The 22,540-nt window shown below is 35.0% G+C and overlaps 1 protein-coding gene across 5 annotated transcripts in view; it reads right to left on the reverse strand.

Moving 5' to 3' along the window:
* Window positions 1-3,314: 3,314 nt before the first annotated feature.
* MTFR1 (mitochondrial fission regulator 1) overlaps window positions 3,315-22,540 on the reverse strand; it is a 52,774-nt gene continuing 33,548 nt past the window's right edge. For all 5 annotated transcript variants that reach the window (XM_003759730.3, XM_012541288.1, XM_012541289.2 and 2 more), the window contains 4 exons: window positions 8,595-8,830; window positions 6,327-6,594; window positions 5,644-5,806; window positions 3,315-4,975 (listed from right to left, as the gene is read on the reverse strand). In XM_003759730.3, the coding sequence (XP_003759778.1) occupies window positions 4,907-4,975; window positions 5,644-5,806; window positions 6,327-6,594; window positions 8,595-8,830 (736 nt within the window). In that variant the 3' untranslated portion in view covers window positions 3,315-4,906. The remainder of the gene's footprint in view (window positions 4,976-5,643; window positions 5,807-6,326; window positions 6,595-8,594; window positions 8,831-22,540) is intronic.

Genomic DNA, 22,540 nt, shown 5'->3' on the forward strand with positions numbered 1-22,540 from the left:
ATATAATGTGGGTCCATTGTTTAACTTGGACGAGTATAACTCATTCTTGTGATAAACTGAAAAGAGCCATAATGTCTAGTCTTATTGTCCCCCAATTAAATAGAAGTCCTAACCTTAATCATTGAATGGGTGCAGCCTCAGTCAAATTGACATAGGTTTTAAACCTTAGCTTAAAAAGGTCAAAGTCTCCCATTGCATCCAGCTCCATCTCCAGTCATCTTGATCTATATCTTTCCATTGGACCCAGATGGCTCTGGAGGGGAAAGGGAGGTAGGTGACCTTGTACAGCCCTCCCCCACTTAAATCCAATTCACTTGCATGTCATGGCACCTTTTCCCCAATGTCATGGTCCTTGAGATTGAAGGACAACCAGCCTCTGGGGAAAGCTGGCACACAAGCTGGAATTGGTCAGTTGAAGGACTCTCTCTCCCTTTTTCTCCTTTCCTCCCTCTGTCCACAAAGAGTATCATATCCTTACCTACAGATGCTCTTAAAAGCATTTTTTTCTCTTTTGCATCTCTGAACTTTTCCAAGATATCTTGCTATTTGTTGGCTAGATTTCTTTCTTAAGAACCAGGCCTTAAAACAAAACCAATCAGATTATAATTGGCTGCCAGTAGGTCTTAGGCCAAGCCCATTTGGTCATTGTTTGGTGCCTGATTGATTCAGATGATTGAATATAAATAGCAATAATTTCTGCTTTCCCTCCCAAATTTATTTGACTAAGTGAAAAAAGAGCTTCTTTGCCTTAGTTGCTCCCCAGCCTTAATCCCCGAATGATTTAGCCTCAATCAAACTGACCTGTTGAAGACTTAAGCTTAGAAAGGCCAAGTCTCCCATTGCATCCTGGACCATCTCCAGTCGTCCTGGGACAGGGGACTGGAGAAACTGAGGCAGGTGACTTTGCAAAAATCCTCCCCTCCCTGAAGTTTTGGTTCTCTTTGAGGAGAGCTAATGTGGCAGTAATCTGTTGTTTGGCACATCTAAAGCCCTGGGAACATCTCAGAGAGTCTATTCAAAGGCTCCTCAGTGTTCCTTCTGCAAAGATCTGTGTTCACTTAAGAAAATAGGACCCTCTCTAATTCTCTGCAGAGAGTAAGGTAGCCTTTGGGAGTAGAGCTAAGATTCCCTGCAATGATTTGCCCCTGTAGACTAGGGAGGAGTTTCATTTCAGAGAAATGGCAGGGCATTTTATTTCAGTCAGTGTTATCTGACCAGCCTAGAACTCTTTTTCAGACTTTCTCTATAGAATTGCTTGTCTTCTTAACGAGGTAAGTGGGGGATGGAGAGAATCTTAACTTATAATTGGAAAAATAATTTTTAAAAAAGTAGACAAAACAGTATAGAGTAACTTCCACCTTGTTCCCCTTAATTGCATTGCCACCTGCTAGAAGTGATTGGCCCAAGACCCAATGTTTCTCTATTGAGAAAGGTCCCCCTATGAATGAAGAGAGTAGTCAAGGAGGAATATAATGATTTGGTTGCTCAATTCTGTAAACTCTGGCTGTATTTTAAGGCATCTTTTCCTTGTTCCTGTAAATTCTACTGACTGGTGAGGCAATGTCTGCGGACATGGGGACATCATGTCAGTCTGAAACTCTCTCCAAGCTGGAAACGGCTTGGATATAGAGTAATGTTAAATAAAATTATGTCTTACAAGACTCAAGGCTTTCTCCCCAACACCTGCTCATGTCTGTGTGTACATACAAAAATGCAGAACACCGTATTGTGATGCCAACTTTTATTCGAATTAAACTTTTGACAAGTGAACAGATTTTGAACTTAACGTGTCAAAATACTCACTCCAGTTTATCACTTATTAGCAACATCTGTCAAGTAGCATGTTGTGGCCAGTCTTTTTTTTTTTTTTTTTTTTTAAATGTTATAAAATGTATTTAATTTCTTTCAAAAACAGACCAGGCGTCCTACAGAGTAGACCACAGTGGAAGGGGCTAACAAAAGACTAGATTTGAGTGAGAGCCAGAAGTTGGACCTAGCTCCTTCTCACACAAAATTCAGAGTTCTCTGCACTACCCATGAATGGTACGTGCTGGGGAGTGCGTTGGGGGGAGAATGGAGGGAGTCATATTTAGTCTGTAGAACCAACCAGTGGTTGTTTCAAATGGCAGTTATAATGCGGGACCCTCTTTTCTCCCCCTTGTGGTTCTACAAACATCTTCCTAAAGTGCTTATAGAGAATAGCCACAATAACAACTTCTGTTGTCAGGCAGGGTTGGGGGCAGGACAAACCTCTGGGCACTGCACTAGATAACAGAAATGGGTGTATATTCATTTCATTGCATTCTATTGTTGTACCAACCAATGCCAGGCCACTATCTGGTCTTCCTAGTTGACTAACTCCACATGCACTATGCATTTCTTTCCTGTGTTCTGGGATATATGAAAACTTGGCTATAAAAAGGCTAGGTATAAAGTCTTTTTTCCACACAACTACAGAGCTCCATGATTGCAACACAAAAAGCACAAAGACGTGTAGGAAATAGGGAAACATCAGTGGGGTCCACCACTTAACTCTGCAGTTGCCTTTGCATTTCTGGGATCAAGAAGCATGGATGTCCTCAGAAGCATGGATGCTTATCTGATAGCTTAGATCCTTCTTCCTCACTTTCCCATCTTGAATTATTTGTCTAAGTCAGTGGTTCACAGAGGGAACCCTGGATCCTTTTAAGGATCTGAAAGGTCAAAGTATTTTCACAATAATATTAAAACATTGTAATTTCTAACATAGTAAGAACAGATATAACCCACATAAACATAAGTTCTTGGGGAGGAATCTTAAATAATTTTTATGAGTGTAAAGTCCTGAGACCAACGCCCCCCCCCAAAAATTGCTGGTTAAGAACGGGAGTCCCTGTTCTGTTTACAGTAGTACTCACAGAGGTGGTTAGCATTAGCTGTATCATCTCTAATGTTTTCTTCCAACTTTAAAATTGCACTGCAATTAAGTTGTCTGTTGGTTGGGGGAAAGGGTTTAAAAAAAAAATCAAACACTAGCCTTGAAAAACTGGATAACAAAGAGGGGCAAAAGAACTAAGCTAGAGTTTCAAGAAAGTGTCTACTTAAATGTGTTTGTGTGTGTGTGTGTGAGAGAATTTCTATGGAATGGTTTCTTAAGAAAGTTAAAACTGGAAAAGATTTAAAATTTAAGTACAGTCCCTTCTGCTGGTAGCTTATTTTAGGGAACACATGTCTCCTTAAAATACTGAAGGCAAGGACAAAGGATGCTAGTGAAGTTACATTTGTAATGGAAGTAAAGGACTCTTGTCTACTGAGAATGACACAAATCCACATAATCCAGGAGAAACAACAGTTTGCTTTATTTTAAAATAGTAATATCTTTTAAATCTGTGCCCAGGCATAAGTTCAATACCAGTACAAATATATACCTCTCAGAAGACCAAAATATTTACGAAACTAGATGTTTTGAAATTTTTTAAGGATAGGTAGTCTTTTAAAATATGTAAAACCAACACAACTTAAATGCATGTTAAAATGAGTAGTCACAATTCAAAATTAAAGCTGAATAATCAAAACCCTTGAAGACCATAGCATATACTTCAACTAAACTTTAATATTTAAGAGGCCATTGCACAGATTTGTAAGTAACTTAAAAGTGAAAACTCTCCTTACTCCTCTCAAAGAAGTCTAGGATTTTCCCTAGGAGATTAGAATTTTAAATTCAGTGAGTAAAAAAAATGTCACGGTTGAAGATTTTTCAAGCACTGACTCTAGCTGCGTTTGTCAAGTGGAGATACAGCACTGTTGACATTACAAAAGATGTCATGAGGGCTGTAAAAGTAGGAAATGTATCTTAAAAACAGCAGAAAGTGTTTAATATTTAATACCTGGAATTTCTGTTTTTTTGACACTGTTCTAGGAAACAATACAGTGACCAGATATATACCAAGTAATAGGAAATTACTTCCTCTTACTGCTAGACTTTCCCTATCTACTAAGTTCACTAACAATCAAACACTTTCTGAAACACTCAAACATCATGTTTTAAACAACTATTACATTTTCTGAAATCCTCCAATTTTGCTGACATTTCATCTACTGAACAATGAGCCATCAAAAGGGGAAAAACACGATACATTTGGTCTCTACAAACAAAAGGATTCTAAGTCAAAAGCTAACTTGATTCTTCTCTTTCTCCTGCATTTTTTTTCACTTGGTACTGAGTGGCACTGAGATGAAAGAAGACTTCAAGGTCATCCACTTCAACTTCAAAATGAGCATTTTGACACATATTTCAGCATTAAGTTGTCTTCTTGCAACTTTCTGACCTCTAACTTCCAACAAGTACGAGAAAGAAATTAGAGTTTTAAAGTAAATCTTGAGCTCTGTTCCAGGCAAGAAGATTCAAATCTCAAATTAAATGTTTCACCGCAACAACTTATGTTATACCAGCTGTTCCATCATTGTAGACAAAATTAATATTTAATATGAATGAAGATAACTTAACAGTACTTCATTGCCATCATCACAAACTGTTTTAAATCTGTCAAATACATGCAAATAAAACATTTGTACAGATAAATTATAGTGTTTAGGAATTAAAAACCTCAGAGTAATATCCACAAATGTTCTGAAATCTAAACATTTTTTTTTTTTTAAAAGAATGGACAATTTAAATCCAAGCAACTTACATACATGAAAACTTGTCAGAATCCACATATTCTATGAGTGGCTTCAGAACAGACCATCTTTCAGAAACAAAAAATAGTGTTTTTATCATGGTTTAATTTACTTTTTGGTTTCACAAGCAGCCACTGAACATAAAAGTCAAGGATTTGCTAAATAATGTTGATTTCTACCAGTCTTACTTAACCCTAAATAAACAACAGTTCAACAAAATAGTCTTTTCCTTCTACTTAGTGTCTACTTAGGAATGTGAAACATTTTCTATTAAAGACTTCATTTTTCCTGTAGACTTCAGCATGTGTGGCCCAAACTGAAAAAAGAAAAAAACAGAAGGAATCATTAAAGGCTTTGGTTCAATAACAGCAATAACCTCCTTATGACATTATACATGATTATTGATAAATATTTCTGAAATAAAAGTTCAAATAATTTAATAATATTAAAATCTTAATTTAAGAAGTTAGCATTGAAAGCATAAAAGTGTATAATCTGACAACCATTATTAATCAAGGTAATCATCCTCTGAAAAATAGCAATTACTTATGTTACACTTAAAATGATTTCAATTTTGGCTACCCTCCAAAGTCCTAATTCATCTTCACAAAACCATTGCCAATCATTCTAACCAAATGATTTCTTCTTCTCTACTCTTAAGGAATTAGTGTCCGTACTACTAAAAAAGAACATATGATACAATGCTGACTATGAATTTGTGTACATACCAAATAAGAAAATGACAAAGCGCTTTGAAAACAATAAAATGCAATGCAAAAGGTGGTAATATTATATCGCTGTAAGATCCCATCTGAATTTCCAGATACTGGAAAGCTCAAATATCAAGATTTATAAAAATAATGAGGACACTTTGGACAATACTAAAAGATGATAGGTATTTAATCAACATTACGTTTAAATATATGCCCCTCCCTCCCTCGTCCCCCATGTATGCATTATGACTAGAAAGGAAAAAATACTGACCAATGTTGTTTCTGAGGTGGTCTTTGATTCAGATTTTGGAATGGATTTTTCAGTTTCAGTGTCACTTCGGTACCGATAGGCAAATTTCTTTTTTAAAGCTTCTGCAATAAGGCTTGCAGGGTCAGCAGGGTCCACTGGTTTGGATTTTACATCTTGCTCTGATCTTAAAGAGGTTAAAAAAAAAAGGCTCAGATATTAATGTGTTATAAATATACATGTTCTGACTTTAGTGAACACTATATCCAATATGTCATATGCTATCTAAGGATATATACCTACAACATTGAGAAAATGAAGTCTAGGAATGATAAAAGAGCTGTATTTTTTGAAATCAAGTCTTTTTTTTGGTGCACTCTTGATTCAATGCTTTGTGATGAAGTAACAATAAATATGTCTTCCAGAACAGTGTACTTTTAAATATGTGGAGAAAATATTGTTTTAAAAATTAAAAGAACAAAACTGACTTGAAAGAATTCCTTCCTAGTCTCCTAAGAGGGCTCTTTCACTGGACAGAACTTTATTCAAGAATTAAAGTACTGTAAAGAAATTATTATAAACTAAACAATAGTTAGGCATTTTTTGTAATCAAAAGAAATTTTTGCATTCTGCAACTATACATAAATGTAGGTGTTAGGGAGAAAGGAAGAGAGAAAATATATACATAAAACATATACATATTTCACCTTTTTACAGACCGAAGTTTTACGTTGTTCATATCTTTTAAGATTTCTAGCATATTTGGCACTTCAGGTTTCTTTGGGCTATTTTCTATCAATATCTTTCCAGCACTTGTTTTCTTCTCTCTTCTCTCTTTAATTAAATCAATAGCAGATACACTTTGGCGTAGTCTTGATGAAGGAAGAGGAGGTGGCGGTGGTGGTGGTGGTAATGGTGGTGGTGGAACAGCAGGTGATGGTGGGGCAATTGTAGGTGTGGTAGGACTTAAGCCACCTACACAAATAATAATCATAATAAAATTAATGCTATTTTGACACTGAAACATAAATAATATTCCAGATTTATTTTTTTAAAATATTTTTGAGAATAAAAATGTTATCTGGAATGTGACTGAAATACTGAAACCACAATACATTTTTTGTTATCTTGGTTACATAAGTGGAAATGTGGTTTCAGTTACTTCATTATAAATGCCCAAATCTAGGTTACAGTAATTTTCCACTCAAAGCTTCCTGGAGTGGAAAAGTTCTGCTTTTACAGGGGTGCTTTTGAGATCTCAAATGTTCGTTCAAGTTTGGATCCATACCAGTAGTGCTTGCAAACTCTGCCATATTACATGGCAATTAATGCCACAAAGAGTCCTTTAAAATTTGTACAATTTGACAATTTATAAGATCAAAGGTATGACATACATTGGCATTTGTCTAATTTATATTTAGACTGCTAACCTAAAATTTTTTTTAAATATAATTTTTAAAAATAGATTGATTCAAGCTAAGACATTTGATTCATAATCATTAGGATACAATAAAATTATGGTGACAGAAGGGAATTCATCTATTTTATTTCATCCAACACATAAAACTTACAACCAAATCAGTTACTATATATTTAACTGTAGTAGACTTATGAAAACTTTCTATACAATTTGAACTTCAGACACTAATTTGGAGCTATTAGGAGGGTACCTCAATTCAAAAGAAATTTTTCTTTAAGATCTAGGTCACACACACACACAAAAAGATCTGGGTCACATAATGCAACAGAAATATATAGTCATATACAAGAAGGTATAACCCCCTATTCTCTCTCCTACTTACCCTCTCATTTAAACTCACATTTGTGGTACTTTTTCCAATGTACCAGCAGAGGGAGGCAAAACCAAACAAACAATAATTTAAAGAGTTAAAACAAAGAAGACTATAGAGAAAAGTTATCTGGGTGAAGTTTATTAAATGACTAGATTAGCCTAAAAAAAAAAAAAAAAAAAAAAAGAGGTGACGTAACAAATCACCTAATGTTAAAAAAGTATACTGAATCATGTAGAAAGCTTACATGGGTAGGCTACATGTGTTATGAGTTAACTGCCCTCATGTCTTCGACTCATGGCAGTTTCCTCACTCTTTAAGAATGACACAAAATTGCAAGTCAATGGAAAAGGCAGTGGAGATTAAAATGCCACAGTCCATCTTTTCCAATGTATAATTCTCACTAATACCCATTAGAAGAGAAAATATTACCCCTCTCTTTTTCATAGATGAGTAAACTGAGGCTTGCTGAGTTATAATGATCTGCTTCATCATGGCTATAACTAGCAGAGCTAGAACTTAAATGTGAATCTAATTATTCTATATTTGATATTCTTTCCACTTTACCATATTGCCAGGCTAGGCATGTAGGGAATTAATTTGAGTATCTTGGGTGTGTCTCCTTAAATATATCTCTGAATGTATTCCAAATTGGATTATAAAGATTTTGGGATTGTCTGAGGCAGCTAAGTGGAATAGGAGAGAAAGAGGTAGGACTATAGTCTGGAAGAACTCTCAGTATTTTGATATTTACCAGATGTGTGACCCCAGGCAAGTCGTTTAATCTGTCTGCCTCAGTTTCCTCAAGTATAAAATGGGTTGTTGTAAGGATCAAATAAGATGATAATTGTAAAGGGGTTTAGCACAGAGTCTGGTAGATAAATGCTTATTCCCTTCGCTTTCCTTGTTCTTTTGATGTCAGAGTTAATCATATTAAAAGAAAGTATTTGTGTGGGGTGATGCTATTAAGTAAACGTCTTCTGACTCAATGGAGACTATATTTCCCAAATCCATTATTTTCCAGTGGTATGGAGAGTGTTATAAAAATGTACTAAATGGTATTTATTGGACATGGTGCTCAGCAAGCTAATGTCCAAAAAATACCTAATATTAGCGGATAAACATCATTCTTCTACTGGATTTTATTTTATCTGTTTAAAGCAAAGAAGTTCAAACTTCAAATACCTGCAGTAAGACTCTGCTGTTCTTGCAAAGTCACGATTTTGGCGATCTGTGCTCGGAGAGTAGCCAGTTCATGTTCCAGTGCATTGATCTTCTGCAATGCTTCATCATTGGCTAAAGCTGTCACTTTGGGTTCTGGATCCTCTGGAGCGAGGTTTGGTAAAGAAAGGTGTCTATTTGGGGGCTTCTCAAAGAAATGAAATTCATCTGGAGGGGCCGGCTTTGATCCAACCTCTGTTCTGTGAGAAAGAAAGATTTAAAAAAAATATGAGTCGTCTTGGGCTTTGAGCAAACAGGATCACAAGGAAATATTATCAGTAAATGTGCTCAGCAAGTGGGACCTTTAAGGTCTGTGCCCTCTAAACTGCAGCAACATGAAGGAGGAGTTCAAAGAATCACAAGAATAAGATGAGAGGATACAAGACTAAAAAGAAGTAACTTTTCCAGTAAAAGCAAACTAGTCCTGAATCAGTCCCAGCAACTGGGAGAGAAAAGTTGATTGCTGGTGAGATCAGTAACTCCATACCACTCATTTGGGGCCTGGGCTATCTGCTCAACAATGCCAAGATTAGCAACAGCTATAGCAAATGATATAACTTTTATTTAACTCTTGATAATCTACTCTTAAATGCTAGGTACTGTCCTCCCTTACTGACCACATAGGGTTATTAAAAGGGCACTTTTATGTATCAGTACTCCATCTAATACTTCTATTACTAGGAACAAAATATCTTTTAAACTCCCTCTCCTGACCCCACATTTAACATTAATTAGATGGGATGATTTAGGCTTTCATTGAGCACTAACAGCAATGCCCAACATATAAATTACTAATGTAAATATCCAGAGCAGGTATTCCAAAGAGTTCAATAATGTCCATGGACATAATACATTTCTCCCCTGATCAGGCACTATAACTAAGGCCCAAATAGGAGATTTACTTTGGTGGTTTGCCCCCCCCAAAAGATGGGGCAATCTTTTTAAAGTCATAGAGAGTATGCTGGTATTAGCAGTAACTTGGTTGCTAGTCTCTAGCATTCCCTTTTATATATTTCAAACCCCTTTTCTTTCAAACCAATAGTAATTTGGGTATACAGCCTTTGTCTCATGGGGTGGGAACAGAGAAAGAGATAAAATTTTGGTTCTCCCCATCCAGGGTCTTATAAATTACAAAGAGTTCTCAGATTGTCATAAATGTGTGTGTATTTAAGGTAGGAATTTAATTAGGTGAAATAAGAACTTTCAGGAATATTTGAAATTTTAACAGGGCAGGAGGATCAATTATCTTATCTACTTTGTGTTTTAGGAGCTTTTAATGGAAAAGACTTCAATCATGTGATGGTAATGCAAATCATGCCTATTATCCTAAGAGTACCTATTTGTGTGGACAACCAGGAACACTAGCTGCACCTGAACCAGGTAGGCCATAAGAAATAGAGGGTTATGGGGCAAAAATCCAACCCTGGGATCTGGGATCTTTATGCTTCCTAGAGAGAATGTTCTGAGTCATCCCATTAGGTGATGCTATCTATCATCAGCTACTTTTCTAAAGTTTCAATGACTGCTTTAAACTTCTGTCCCTTAACCTTTTAAGTCCCTTAATGTAAAAAAGTCAGACAACTCTATATTATCCTTTTTTATCGCACTCAATTCCATTCTTTGGAGATATATCTTTGGAGATCGAAACATCATTTCCTCTGGTAGCCTATTAATCTTGCCTCCATTAACATCAGTGATCTCTTCACTTGGGTAATTAGCAAATCCTTTAGACAGACTTCTGAATTCAGTGATGAATTAAAAAAAAAAAAAAAAGAAAAAGAAAAAAGCTATTTCTTCTAATTGCTTAATCCTTAGGGACAACTTATGCTTGTTCTCCTTACTCTGACCATACAGTATTCTTTTCCATGGCTGCCAGCAGGAACTAAATTGTGCTTTCCACATTTATACTTTCCTCTAATACACACCCCTTAATAACCCTTTTTTGTCAGTACAAATTATTTCTATTCCAAAAGGAAGTTGTTCCACAAACTTTAACCAAGACATTAGCCACTGGCAGGAAAGAACCTGTTTCTAACTAACTAGCCTATGATTCAGGGCTCACTCTTCTACACCAGCGGAAAAACAAACAAACAAACACAACTGTTCCACCTCCCTCAACCAAACTCAAACTCCTTTGATCATAGCACCAAATGTTGTGAGGGAAACCCAAATTTAGCATTTGCCCATCATAAAATCCAATTTTAAATGATTTTATTTAAATATTACAAGTATAATCTGAAAATGGAAAGGATATACTATACTATATACCTTCCTTTCCATAAACATCAAATCAAGAAGGTACTTGGAGGCAATGGAAGTTCAGAAAAAGATCTCCCCTCTGGCTCCATACTTTTATAGTTGAGGCCATCAGATTTGAAAGGCAGCCTAGATGCTGGGTCTGGAGTCAAAAAGACCTGGCTTTAAATCCAGCCTCAGACACTTATTAGCTATGTGACCCTGAGCAAGACACTTACCCTTATCTGCTTCCATTTTCCCCTCTCTGTAGGATTGGGATAATAAGAGTATCCACTGCCCAGGTTTGTGAGGATCAATAACTTTAAGGGGCTTAAAGTACCTGGCACAAAATAAAGTGCTATGTAAATGTTAGCTATTATAACTATTATTGTTACCTGACAAGGCTGAGCTACCTGGCCACCAAAACTGGTAATAGTCCAAAGAACCTCCCTTAAATGCCTACCACAAAGATTCACTCTACTTAAGCAGTCCTGAGGTGTTCAGTGCACTCCTGTCTCTTCCTGTATGTCTGAGGATCTACATTTGTGTGCCCCACCCCAGGCTTTGTCTTGGTCATTTCCTCTTTTCCCTCTAAATAATTTCTCTTGATGATCTCTTCAGCTCCCAATGATTCAAAGATCACTTCTAAGAAGATTAATTTATGACCGACTTATACAATCCTAACTTTTGTCCTTTAGTTTCAAATCTATTGGATTTGACTATTGGATATCTTGAAACTGGATCTCCTTAATAAACACCTTAAACTTGAAAGGTCCCAAAATGAATTCATTATCTTTCTCCCAACTTTCCTATTACTATCCAGGGCTCACAAACTTAGGAGTCATGCTCAAATTCTCACTTTTCTTCACCCTCTTTATGCAATTAGTTGCAAATTTCTGTTGTTTTTTTTCCTATTCTTGTAACATTTCTTTCATACCCTCCTTTCCTTTCTGCGACACTGACACCACCCCAGTGCATGAAATCATTCATGGACTACTACTACTGCAATAGCCTAATGGTTGGTTTCCTTTCTTCAAGTCTCTTCCCCTCCAATCTGTCCTTCACTCAGCCATCACACTGATCTTCCTTAAACTACAGGTCTGATTACAACCCTTTCTTATTCCAATAAACTCCAATGGCTAAATATTATTAGCTCTTGGATCAAATATATAAAACTTTTGTTTAAAGCCTTTCAAATTATAATCCTTTTGTCATTTAAAGCCCCCCCAAACCTGACTTTACACGTCCAGTTTTCTTTCCCCTTATTCTTCTGTACTGAGACCATATGACACTTTACTGTTTCTTTTAAGACATCTCTTTACCTAATTCTAAGCATTTTCACTGGTTGCCCTTAATGCCTCACTCTCCCCTCCTCATCTGTTTCCAAGTCAGTCCCAATCCCCCTCCATCTTGGTATCTTCCCTCTGTTATTCTATGAAACCTCTATGTATATGTGTATACACACACGCACTGTATAAATAGTTGTTTGCTAGTCAGAAACCCCATTATACTGTGAGCTCCTTGGAAACAAGACAAGGTTCTGCTTTTCTTTGTACTTTCAAAGCATGGCACATAATAGACAATTAACAAATGTTTGTATGTTTTGACCCTCTAATAAGATCCTTAGAAACAAAACATTTTTCAACTCAAGACTTCTTAAAATATTGCTATCATTCTCTTAATTCCCATATAATCTTCATAATATTGGCAAAAGATGAGCCATAAATTCTAAAATTATTTTTGTGAAGTTGGTGTCTTTCTTAAAGTAAGAAGAAGCTGTTTAACACTTTTAGAGAAGACAATCTGAACTGGTGGCTTTATCACAAGCAGAATTAACTTTAAAAGTTCACTTGGTCTTCAGTTTACTAACAAGCTTCTGCACATAAATGTCACTAGCATTTTCCTTGCATTATAGTTTCAGTAAATTATGTTGCAAAAGATATTGCCATGCTATAAGCAAACCTAACAGTGATTCAAAAAGGGAAAAAAATTGTTAAACTTTTTAATTTTTAATAGTTTTATTGACTAGACAGAAAAGGCAAGTAGTTTTATTTTCATATGACTAGAAGGAAGCTGAAAAAATTTATTCTTAAGTTCTTTTATCTCTTAATTTCATTTACTAGCCACTTTTTTTTTTTTGGCAAAGGATTCTTTTCAGGCACCTGATTAAAATTTAGGTTCCTCCCTCCCCACGCAATAATACAGAGGGAGGATAGTTGCATCAGAATTCTTCAAATCTTTGTTTCTTGGAGGTAAATATTCCTAGTTCCTTCAAAGGAGGCTTATATGGAATGATATCTAATCAGATCAACTTTCTTTCAATGCATTTTAGTTTTTCAGATTCCTTAACTGAAATGTGGTTACCAGAAAGACTACAGCATTCCACTTTATATATGGTCTGAACGTAGAAGGATATGTTAGGATTGTCATCCAACTGATTCTGAATGTTGTCTGCCAAAGATTGAAATAGCTTTTAAAAGATTTTATTTCATACTGTTGGATCACAATTGAATTGGATGAAAAACCTCTGTAAAGTGATCAGAACTTAATTTTTATAAACTGTCATTTACTTATCTATTATGCATGTTAGTTAATATATTAAAATATGCTATTTTATTTTAAGAACAGACATTTACAACAAACACCTACATTTTATAAATTACAAGAGGTCCTTTTTCTCTAAATGTTTAGCAGAGTGTATGGAACATATTCAGCAATTAATAAATACTTGCTGACTGAAAAGAACGTCAGGTAATGGAAAAAGGTCACCTAAACTGAAATCATTTTAAAATGTGGACAGACATTTCAAAGTTGAATGAAAAAACTTTTTTTATTGGAACTTCATGTTTAAAAGTGGAATTAAATATTACTATAGTTCATTTTATTTTATTCTTATTTTTGAACTAATTTTTAAAATAAAGAAATAATCCACCTCTTAGCCTGGCTAAAATAGAAGTTAAAAATGATGATAAATGTTGAAGGGGATGTGAGAAAACTGGGACACTAATATATTATTGGTGGAGTTGTGAACTGATCCAACCATTCTGGAGAATAATTTGGAACTATGCTTAAAAAGTTAACAAATTGTGTATACTCTTTGATCCAGCAGTGTTTCTATTGGGATTATATTGCAAGAGATCTTAAAAGAGGGAAAGGGATTCACATGTGCAAAAATGTTTGTGGCAGCCCTTTTTGTAGTGGCAAGAAACTGGAAACTGAGTGGATGCCCATCAGTTGGAGAATTGCTGAATAAGTGATGGTATATGAATATTCTGGAATATTATTGTTCTATAAGAAACGATCAGCAGGATGATTTTGGGGAGACCTGGAAACACTTACATGAACTGATGCTAAGAAGAGTGGAACCAAGGAAACAAGATTTTATGATGATCAACTGTCATGGACTTGCCTCTTTTCAACTCTGAGGTGATTCAGTCCAATTCTAATAGATTAGTGATGGAGAGAGCCATCTGCATCCAGAGAGAGGACTATGGGGACTGAAAGTGGTTCACAGCATAGTTTCTTCACCTTTTTTTTCTTCTTGTCGTTTGCTTGCTTGTTTTTATTCTCTCGTCTCCCCCCGTTCCCCCCTTTTTATCTGATTTTTCTTGTGTAGCACGATAAATGTGGAAATATGTTTAGAAGAATTGTACATGTTTAATCTATACTGGATTACTTACTGTATAGGGGAGGAGGAAGGAAAGAGGGAGGGAGAAAAATTTGGAGCAGAAGGTTTTGCAAGGGTGAATGCTGAAAACTATCTTTGCATGTATTTTGAAAAATAAAAAGTTATTATTATAAAAAATATAAATAAGTGGTCAAAGCAAGTGTTTCTGGGAGCATATGTTTACATATACACATACAAAACTGTACATAACATTATATCCTATGGAGTATGCCATAAAGAGGATCAACACTGCAAAAACACTCCATAGCTTCATCAATTTCACAAGGGTCTTTCTTAATCCTTTATTTTAAAAATTAATTCTTTTTTTTTTTTTAGCTTTTTATTTACAAGATAAATGCATGGGTAATTTTTCAGCACTGACCCTTCTAAAACCTTCTGGTTTCAATTTTTTCCCCTCCTTCTTCCCACCCCCTCCCTGGATGGCAGGTAGACCAATACATGTTAAATATGTTAAAGCTAAATTAATTCTTTTGAAGTAAAGATAAATAATCAAAGACTGAAAAAATAAATGGGCAGAGAGAGAATCTATTTTTTTTTTTTTTTTTTTTGAGAGAGAACCTAATGTTAAAGGGAGAAGATCTGGATGTTGTTTGGAGACCTAATTTTACAAGTGACCAATTCATTAATAATTATTTTTATCCTTTTCTTTTTTGATGATGACTTTTGCTTCTTTATGCAGTCCTCAACAGAAGGCAAACAATTTGGCATAGAAAACTGGCCAAGAAGGAAAAGAATAGGGTTCAAGGGCTGCCTTGGACACATCTCAATGCCCCAGGGAATTCTAAGACTAAGTTGCATAACAGCCAGGGATTTGCACTAGAAGGGGGAGGTTCATTAACATAAATTTCCTACAGTAATGCAATCACAGGTCTGGACCTAAACAAAACCGGAGCTCTTAACTACAGGAATCTTTTTACATTTCCTGCAAAATAGTTTTATTTTTATTTTTGTTTTGTTAATTAAACTGTTTGTTTAATGGATAAGCAAAAGACTAGATTATAAACACATGTATATGTCTATGTGTGTCTGTCTCTATCTCCTTTGATGACAGTATGGTACTAAAACTGACCTCTGTAATCTGAAAATTTTATCTGGGTATATGTTGTTTCCCCTCAAGTTGAATGCAATATGGGCAAGGTCTATTTTTTTCCTTCAAATTTTTAAGAATCTTGCATAGTGCTACACAACATACTCCTACAGCAAACTCCTGTAATGCCGGAGAAGCTAAGCAAGATAGAGATTAGAAAACAATTTAATAATTTATTTAAAAGGGAGAGATTTACTGGGACCAATGGATCCATGGTTTGGTCCCAGGGCTGAATGAGACTATCTCAAAGAATCCAGCTCTGAATGTGGGATACAAGATTCTTTTATAGGGTTACAAGACTGATGACATAATGGGGGAGGTACCTGGATGGGGATGACCTAAGAGGGGAAGGAACCTAGGATGAGGATGACATAATGGAGAGAGGTGCTGGAAAGGCTCCTGATATTCTCATCACTAGAATCTAAAATGGATAAAGACCTTTATCCCATTAAACATTAAGAGGAAATAAGTATAGCCTAAAATCTAAGATAGAAGACCTTTATCCTATCAAACATTAAGAGGGAATGGTTATAACCTGAGGCAGAGTAATTGAATAGGACAATTAGGGAAACTGGGTCAGGACATTAAGAGAACTGTGGCACAACAGCCCTACTGTCTACCCATTAGAAGGAAGCAGGTAGATGGTACAATGGATACAGCAGCTGGTCTTGAGTCCAGCCTTAAGACACTATCTGTGTGAGTCTTGGCAAGTCACTCAACTTGTTTGCCTTAATTTCCCCAATTACAAAATGGGCATAATGATAGCACTTATCCCCCAGGATTGTTGTGAGGATCAATTGAATTAATTATAAGTGCTTATCATAGTGTCTGGCACAAAACAGACGATGTTCAAGTTCCTTGCAAGCAGGAATTATATCAATCTTCGTATTTCCTAACACATAGTTAAGTGCTTAATATTTCTTGAATGACTGATTGAAAATTAACTAGTGGTGTTGTGCCACAATTCCTTTTTAATTGTCCTGTCTCAGTTTCTCTTAAATTGTTCTGCCTCAATCCTCCTGGTTGCAATACCACCTTTCCCTCCTGATCATTAGAACTGGTATCATTTAGGGCTGGCTATACTAAGATTATAAACTGTAAATGTTTAATCCAGATAAGGAGAAAGATCTTCTATTTTAGACATTATGACCCTAGACCTTCCCTACTTGTCAGAATGCCCAGTGCCCCCAACCCTGTCAGAACCAGATTGATATTCCCTTACCACTCTCGGTACTCAGACTCAGCCCCTGCCTAGGTCTACCCCATTAGCTGAGAGCCATGTGTGTGTGTGTGTGTGTGTAGACACACACACACACACACACACACACATATATTTCATGGGAACTTGCTGGATGCTTTGAGACATCAGCCCTGGGGGCAATATGCCCCCAGCATCATCTCCCCTCTCAAATAAAATATCAAAAACTCTCTAATCTCTACGTTGTCTCAGTTTCTCTGGCATTACATTGGGGTAGAGCTTAGATAGAATTTTGGACTTCAAATAAAATTCCAGCAGGAATTGAAGTAATGGATTGTAGACAGTGGAGACTACCTTCACAATTAAAGAGAACTAGAAACTGGCCTGATAATGAGAGTTTTCAAAGTATAAATGTGCTGGTAGCAGATATTCCCTTATCTACAGAAAGCAGGCATTAGGAATTTTGGGTTTTTTAAAGGGTGTGGAAGAATACCTGGGAACAGTCTTCGAGTAGGAGTGATTATGGGCACTTATTAAGCTTTTTCTATGTGCTGGGCACTCTGATAAGCACCTTATTATCTCATTTTAGCATTATAGTTACCTTGGGAGGCAGGTGCTATTATTAAGACCATTTTAGGATTTAGGGTAAATGATTCACTTACGGTTGCACGATTAGCAAGACTCAGTTTTTCCTGACTCCACATTCCAGACTCTGTGTACTATGGTGCCACTGAGCTACCTCTTAGTAAGAGGAAGCAAAAAGGGGGTATGTTGGTTGTTCTTAAGGCCACAATCCCACACTAAGAAAAAGTTTTCTAAAGTTTTATTATTGCTGTTATTTTTTAAATGTTAATTTAACCTTAATTTTAAAATCTAAACAATAGTCCACAAGATTTGAAGATCACAGTGAGATGTGACAATGGTCTGTTTTTATGATACTCATAAGTGTAGTGATGCTAATGACTCTAGACAAATTAAGTCCATTGTACAATACTGAAATCTTTCATTCTACTGAATAGCTTTAAAATGCAATTTATTTATAACACAATGGTTACTTAGGATTAAATTTTCATATAAAATTTTTCTGCAAGCTATAGGTTTCATAAGTATTATGCTAATTTTTCACAAAGCTTTTAATAGTTTCATTTCAAAGACTAATTAATTCACAAATTCTATGATTACTCATACTTAGCAGTTCAAGATTTCTGGAGTAAAATGTGCAACATCTGAAAAATCCAGATTAATTTTAGCTTAACTGCCCTTAATAGATCTCTCAATTTTAATATAATAGAAGAGGTCATTAATCTGCCAGATTTAAACTACTCTCTCTACATAATTCTTGAAGGAGAATATTATTCTTCTGTTTCTATTTGTAAATTAAGGACAAAACTTTCTCCACCCTTGAATATCAGTGTAATCAGAAAAAACTGTCAGTGCCCTTGGCAAAATTATTCAGATAATGGTGACAAATCTTATTGTTTTACAAACCATTGGATATAGGTTTAAAAGGGAATGTTTGTTACTTTGAATCACTAGCCCATCTCACAACACCTCCCTAATCCTTGCCAAATATAGAACATCTTGTTATTTAGGACAAAAATTTTTAGAAGGTGAAACTGAAAGAAGGTGAAAGCAAGTAACTGTGAGATGGTCAAACCTTTCCAAACTGTTGGACAGTCTGTATGATCATATAAAAATTCTTCTGTAACAGGAAAGTAGTTGCTATATAATCTTTCATTATAAATGGGACAAAGTTTAAGATTGCATTCTGTTAATTCTTAGATGTCATCTTACTTAAAAAAAAGAAAAACAAACATATACCATCACCCACACAGACAACTGTTTTACAAAAACAGCCAACTAAAATTTCTGAAATAGAACCAATCTGTTTTACTGTCCTTAAGAATAGATAGCCATTGAAATTTAAATGTAAAAACAGAGGTGTCTCTCTCTCTCTCTCTCTCTCTCTCTCTCTCTCTCTCTCTCTCTCTCTCTCTCTCTCACAACACACACACACACACACACACACACACACACACACAAGATTGCAGTTTTATCTAGAACTTTTGTTAATTTTGGGAAATTTCAAGAAATGGTAGTATAACAAAGATCACATTTCTCCTAAAAGTACTTAAGTAATCTCAGTGACAAAAACTTTAAATAATACTTAGAAAAGTAATGAAACTAAGGGTTGGAATATGCCATTCAATTAAAAAACCAAAACACAACTACCACCATCCAATGACAAATGGGAGACCTGTGGTCCTTTCTTCTTCTTAAGAGTCTCCTACATACTAAAAACTGAAATTCTAAGATACTCTTACATTAGATAACAATAAATAACTATCACATACGGGATAAACATCAAGAGAAAGGAAAGTAATTTGATGACTATTTTGGTCATAAAGTTCCTTGAGGCAGACAAAAAGGAGAGGAAAAACTAATTCAACAAGATAAATTCATCTACTTGGAAGTGGGATACTAGAATAAGACTGGCGGGTCTGCTGAAATTGGTGAGCAAAATGATTTTGAGCAAAATTCATAATGGGATTCATTCTGAACGATCTGTAGATGAAATAAAGGGGAGTGACTAATCTGGATTCATAAAAGGAGCCATTCTTATGTGGGACAGAGAAGAAAGAAGAGACTTTTTATTTTTCTGTTCACTGAGATTGTGGTGTCTTGTTTCTTCACCCAAAGTCCAGGAACTAGAGATAATCTACAGGCCAGAAAGGATAGATGTGGATCACAAAACAGTTTCAGAAAGAATCAGCCCCCTGCCTTAGAAAGGAGATGAAAGATTTGGAAAACCCACCTTAACTAGAAGTTTTAAAATTTTTATTTGGCATTCTACTGAGGGATAGGAGGAAAAAGTATGGGGAAGGGAATGTTTTTAAGCTGTATCAACAAGTATTATCCATGGCTAAACTTTTACTATCTTTGGAGCCACAAACCAGATTCTATAAAGTGATCTAAAGAGCCACTATGGTGCTATAAAAAAAGAAGTTAGGCTTAACTATATAGTACATATCTTGGAGGGCTGTTGTGAAGATTACAAGAAATGACACTTGAAGAAATAAAACATTTTTTATACCCTGAACTGCTATTTAAAAATTATCATCCTTTCCTATGATTTTGTGCATTCTTCCCCATTCTGATCCCTTTAAAAAAAAAATACTTGTTTTTGGAAAACTCCAACAGTAATTTTAAAAAATATCTCAGTTGAAAGATACAAAGGGAATTAGTGTGCCCCTGTGGTAGGTGTGATGGTAGTGATAATCAGAGTTACTTAAGAGAAAACTGGGACAGGTAAAGAGCAGGATTTACTAATAGCTAATTTGAATCATTTCTGATCTGAGTTAAAACTATTACAAAGGGTTGCTACACAGATACGGTAATTACAAAGAAAACAAAGATTAGAACCTTGCAAAATATTCTTGTTCTTGATTTTTCAAAAAGTCTAAAATATGCTATAAACTAGCAATAACAAATACTAATTATTTTAACTTGTACATTTTTGAAAAGAAAATTCTAAATTACTGTTTAATAATTTCAAAAGCTGCTAGAAAATTTTTTATTACTTATCTTCAAAAAAGTACACTATTACCTTAAGCAAATTAAATTATCTTGTTTTTTTCTTTTAAATACAGACATATCTTTATAATTCTGCCTTCTGAGACAATCAATGGATCACATATAGTTAAGACATCACTACATGACTGTAATGGGCTGAGATTTGAGCTGATCAAATGTGAAGATCGTATATTTTAAGATCAGCACGAGACAGGAATTCAAGTTAGGGGAAAATAGTCAGTCTTTATTCTCAGTGAAGAAGGATCGGAGGTGGAAGAGAATCGGCGATAGCAATGTGTGCAGCTGAGTCAAGAAGCTAGCTCGACCAGCAGCCACACAACCAGCAGCTCGGAGTCTCGAACCCAGCCCAATCTCTCTCCACTTGTCTTCCTCCCTCTCTCTCTGCCTCCACCCACCAAAATCGTCATTTCCTATACAACACATCAGGACTTGCACGGAGAGTGGGCAGGGACCATTCTTTATCCAATCATGTATATTAATTGAGTATATTTTAATTGAGTATATATTAATTGTAATTAATTGAGTATAGCCCAATTACTATCTAGCCTCATGTACTTGGGACCTCAGTGCATCAGCTCAAACCTCAGCCCATTACACATGACAATATATGCACATCCTCTCTTCATCTTCCTTGATACTAATAAGGTCAAGTAACAAAGCAAAGCTAATTAAACTACCTGAACACGAATCCATGTTCTTTACCTTTATTAGCAACACATTCTAACCAAACCAAATATATTCTGACCAAATTGTAAAGCTAGAAACAAGGATGTATATATCTACAGACAGACTATAATTCAATGGAAGGCTGATAGAGGTGAAGAAAGAATGATCCAGTAGTGTGATGTGGGATTTAATGAGAATAGAAAAAAAGAATAAGGAAAAGTATTTTTAACAGAAAATGAAAACCTGAGGGAGAAGGTGGTGAGGATAACAGTTAGGCTGTATTTGGAATTAAGGCTTCTATTATTTTTTGAATTTAAATTTTATGAGTTATATTGAATAATGGAATTCAGCAGTGAGATTAGGATATTGTGCAACATTTTACCATTTTATATGATTTGTTATTGTTATGAGTAGGCTCAGGGTTATTACATGATGTCAATATCTTTTGTTCAATTTTGTAAAAATCAAGGAAGGCTAGCAAATTAAAACAGTTATAACTATAATTGAGCTTTTTTAAAAATAGAAAATAAGTAAGCATATATTGGATTACTTGCAGTCTAAGGGAGAGAGGGTTGGGAGAAAAATTTGGAACACAAGGTTTTGCAAGGATGAATGTTGAAAACTATCTTTGAATATATTTTGAAAACAAAAAGCTATTATATTAAAAGAAAAAAAGTTAAATATGCAATGTTTCCCCTTTAGCTTAATACTATTAAATGTGTTTAGTTTTAAAACTTTTTTCTAAATAATATTATATTAATAATAATAAATATTAACCTTATTTTTTATAATATTCACTGACTATATATTCTGCTTTTATGCTTTTTACATCCCCACTCTGCCAAACTATTTTCTTATTATTTGAGTAAGGAGTATTTTAATTTTTTCCAATATTCCTTTTTTTTTTAAAAATAAAATTTTGAGTTTCAAAATTTTCTCCCTTCCTTTCTCCCATTTCCCCCTCCCCAAGATAGCAAACAATGTGATAAGGATTATACATATGATATCATGTAAATACAAAGTTTATTTATTTTGGAAGCTAAAAGTCAGCAATAACAGAATAATTAGAATTTGAACTGAATTGAATAAAAGTTAGGTATATATTAGTCACATCAGACTTAGAAAAAATAAACCCTCAAATCCATGTAAATGAAAAGATGTCAATATTTTTGGACAAACACAGGTTATAAATTACATATCTCTAAAGAAACAAACACTGAGGGAAAATCCTTTCATTTAAGGCTTTAACAATGAACTTAAAATGACAAAGATGCAATCTCATTTTGAACCAAATAATATCTCAATAATTCTAAAATTTTGCTACCATTTAAATCAGATTCTTTTCTTTTTAATTCTAATCTTTTTGTTGTTGTTGTTGAATCATAACAGAAGGCAATATTTGTGTCACTTCCTGTTCATGATTATCTATTACAATATAAGTT

This window comes from Sarcophilus harrisii, chromosome 1, assembly GCF_902635505.1.
Source record: "Sarcophilus harrisii chromosome 1, mSarHar1.11, whole genome shotgun sequence".
In the NCBI taxonomy this organism is placed as follows: domain Eukaryota; kingdom Metazoa; phylum Chordata; class Mammalia; order Dasyuromorphia; family Dasyuridae; genus Sarcophilus; species Sarcophilus harrisii.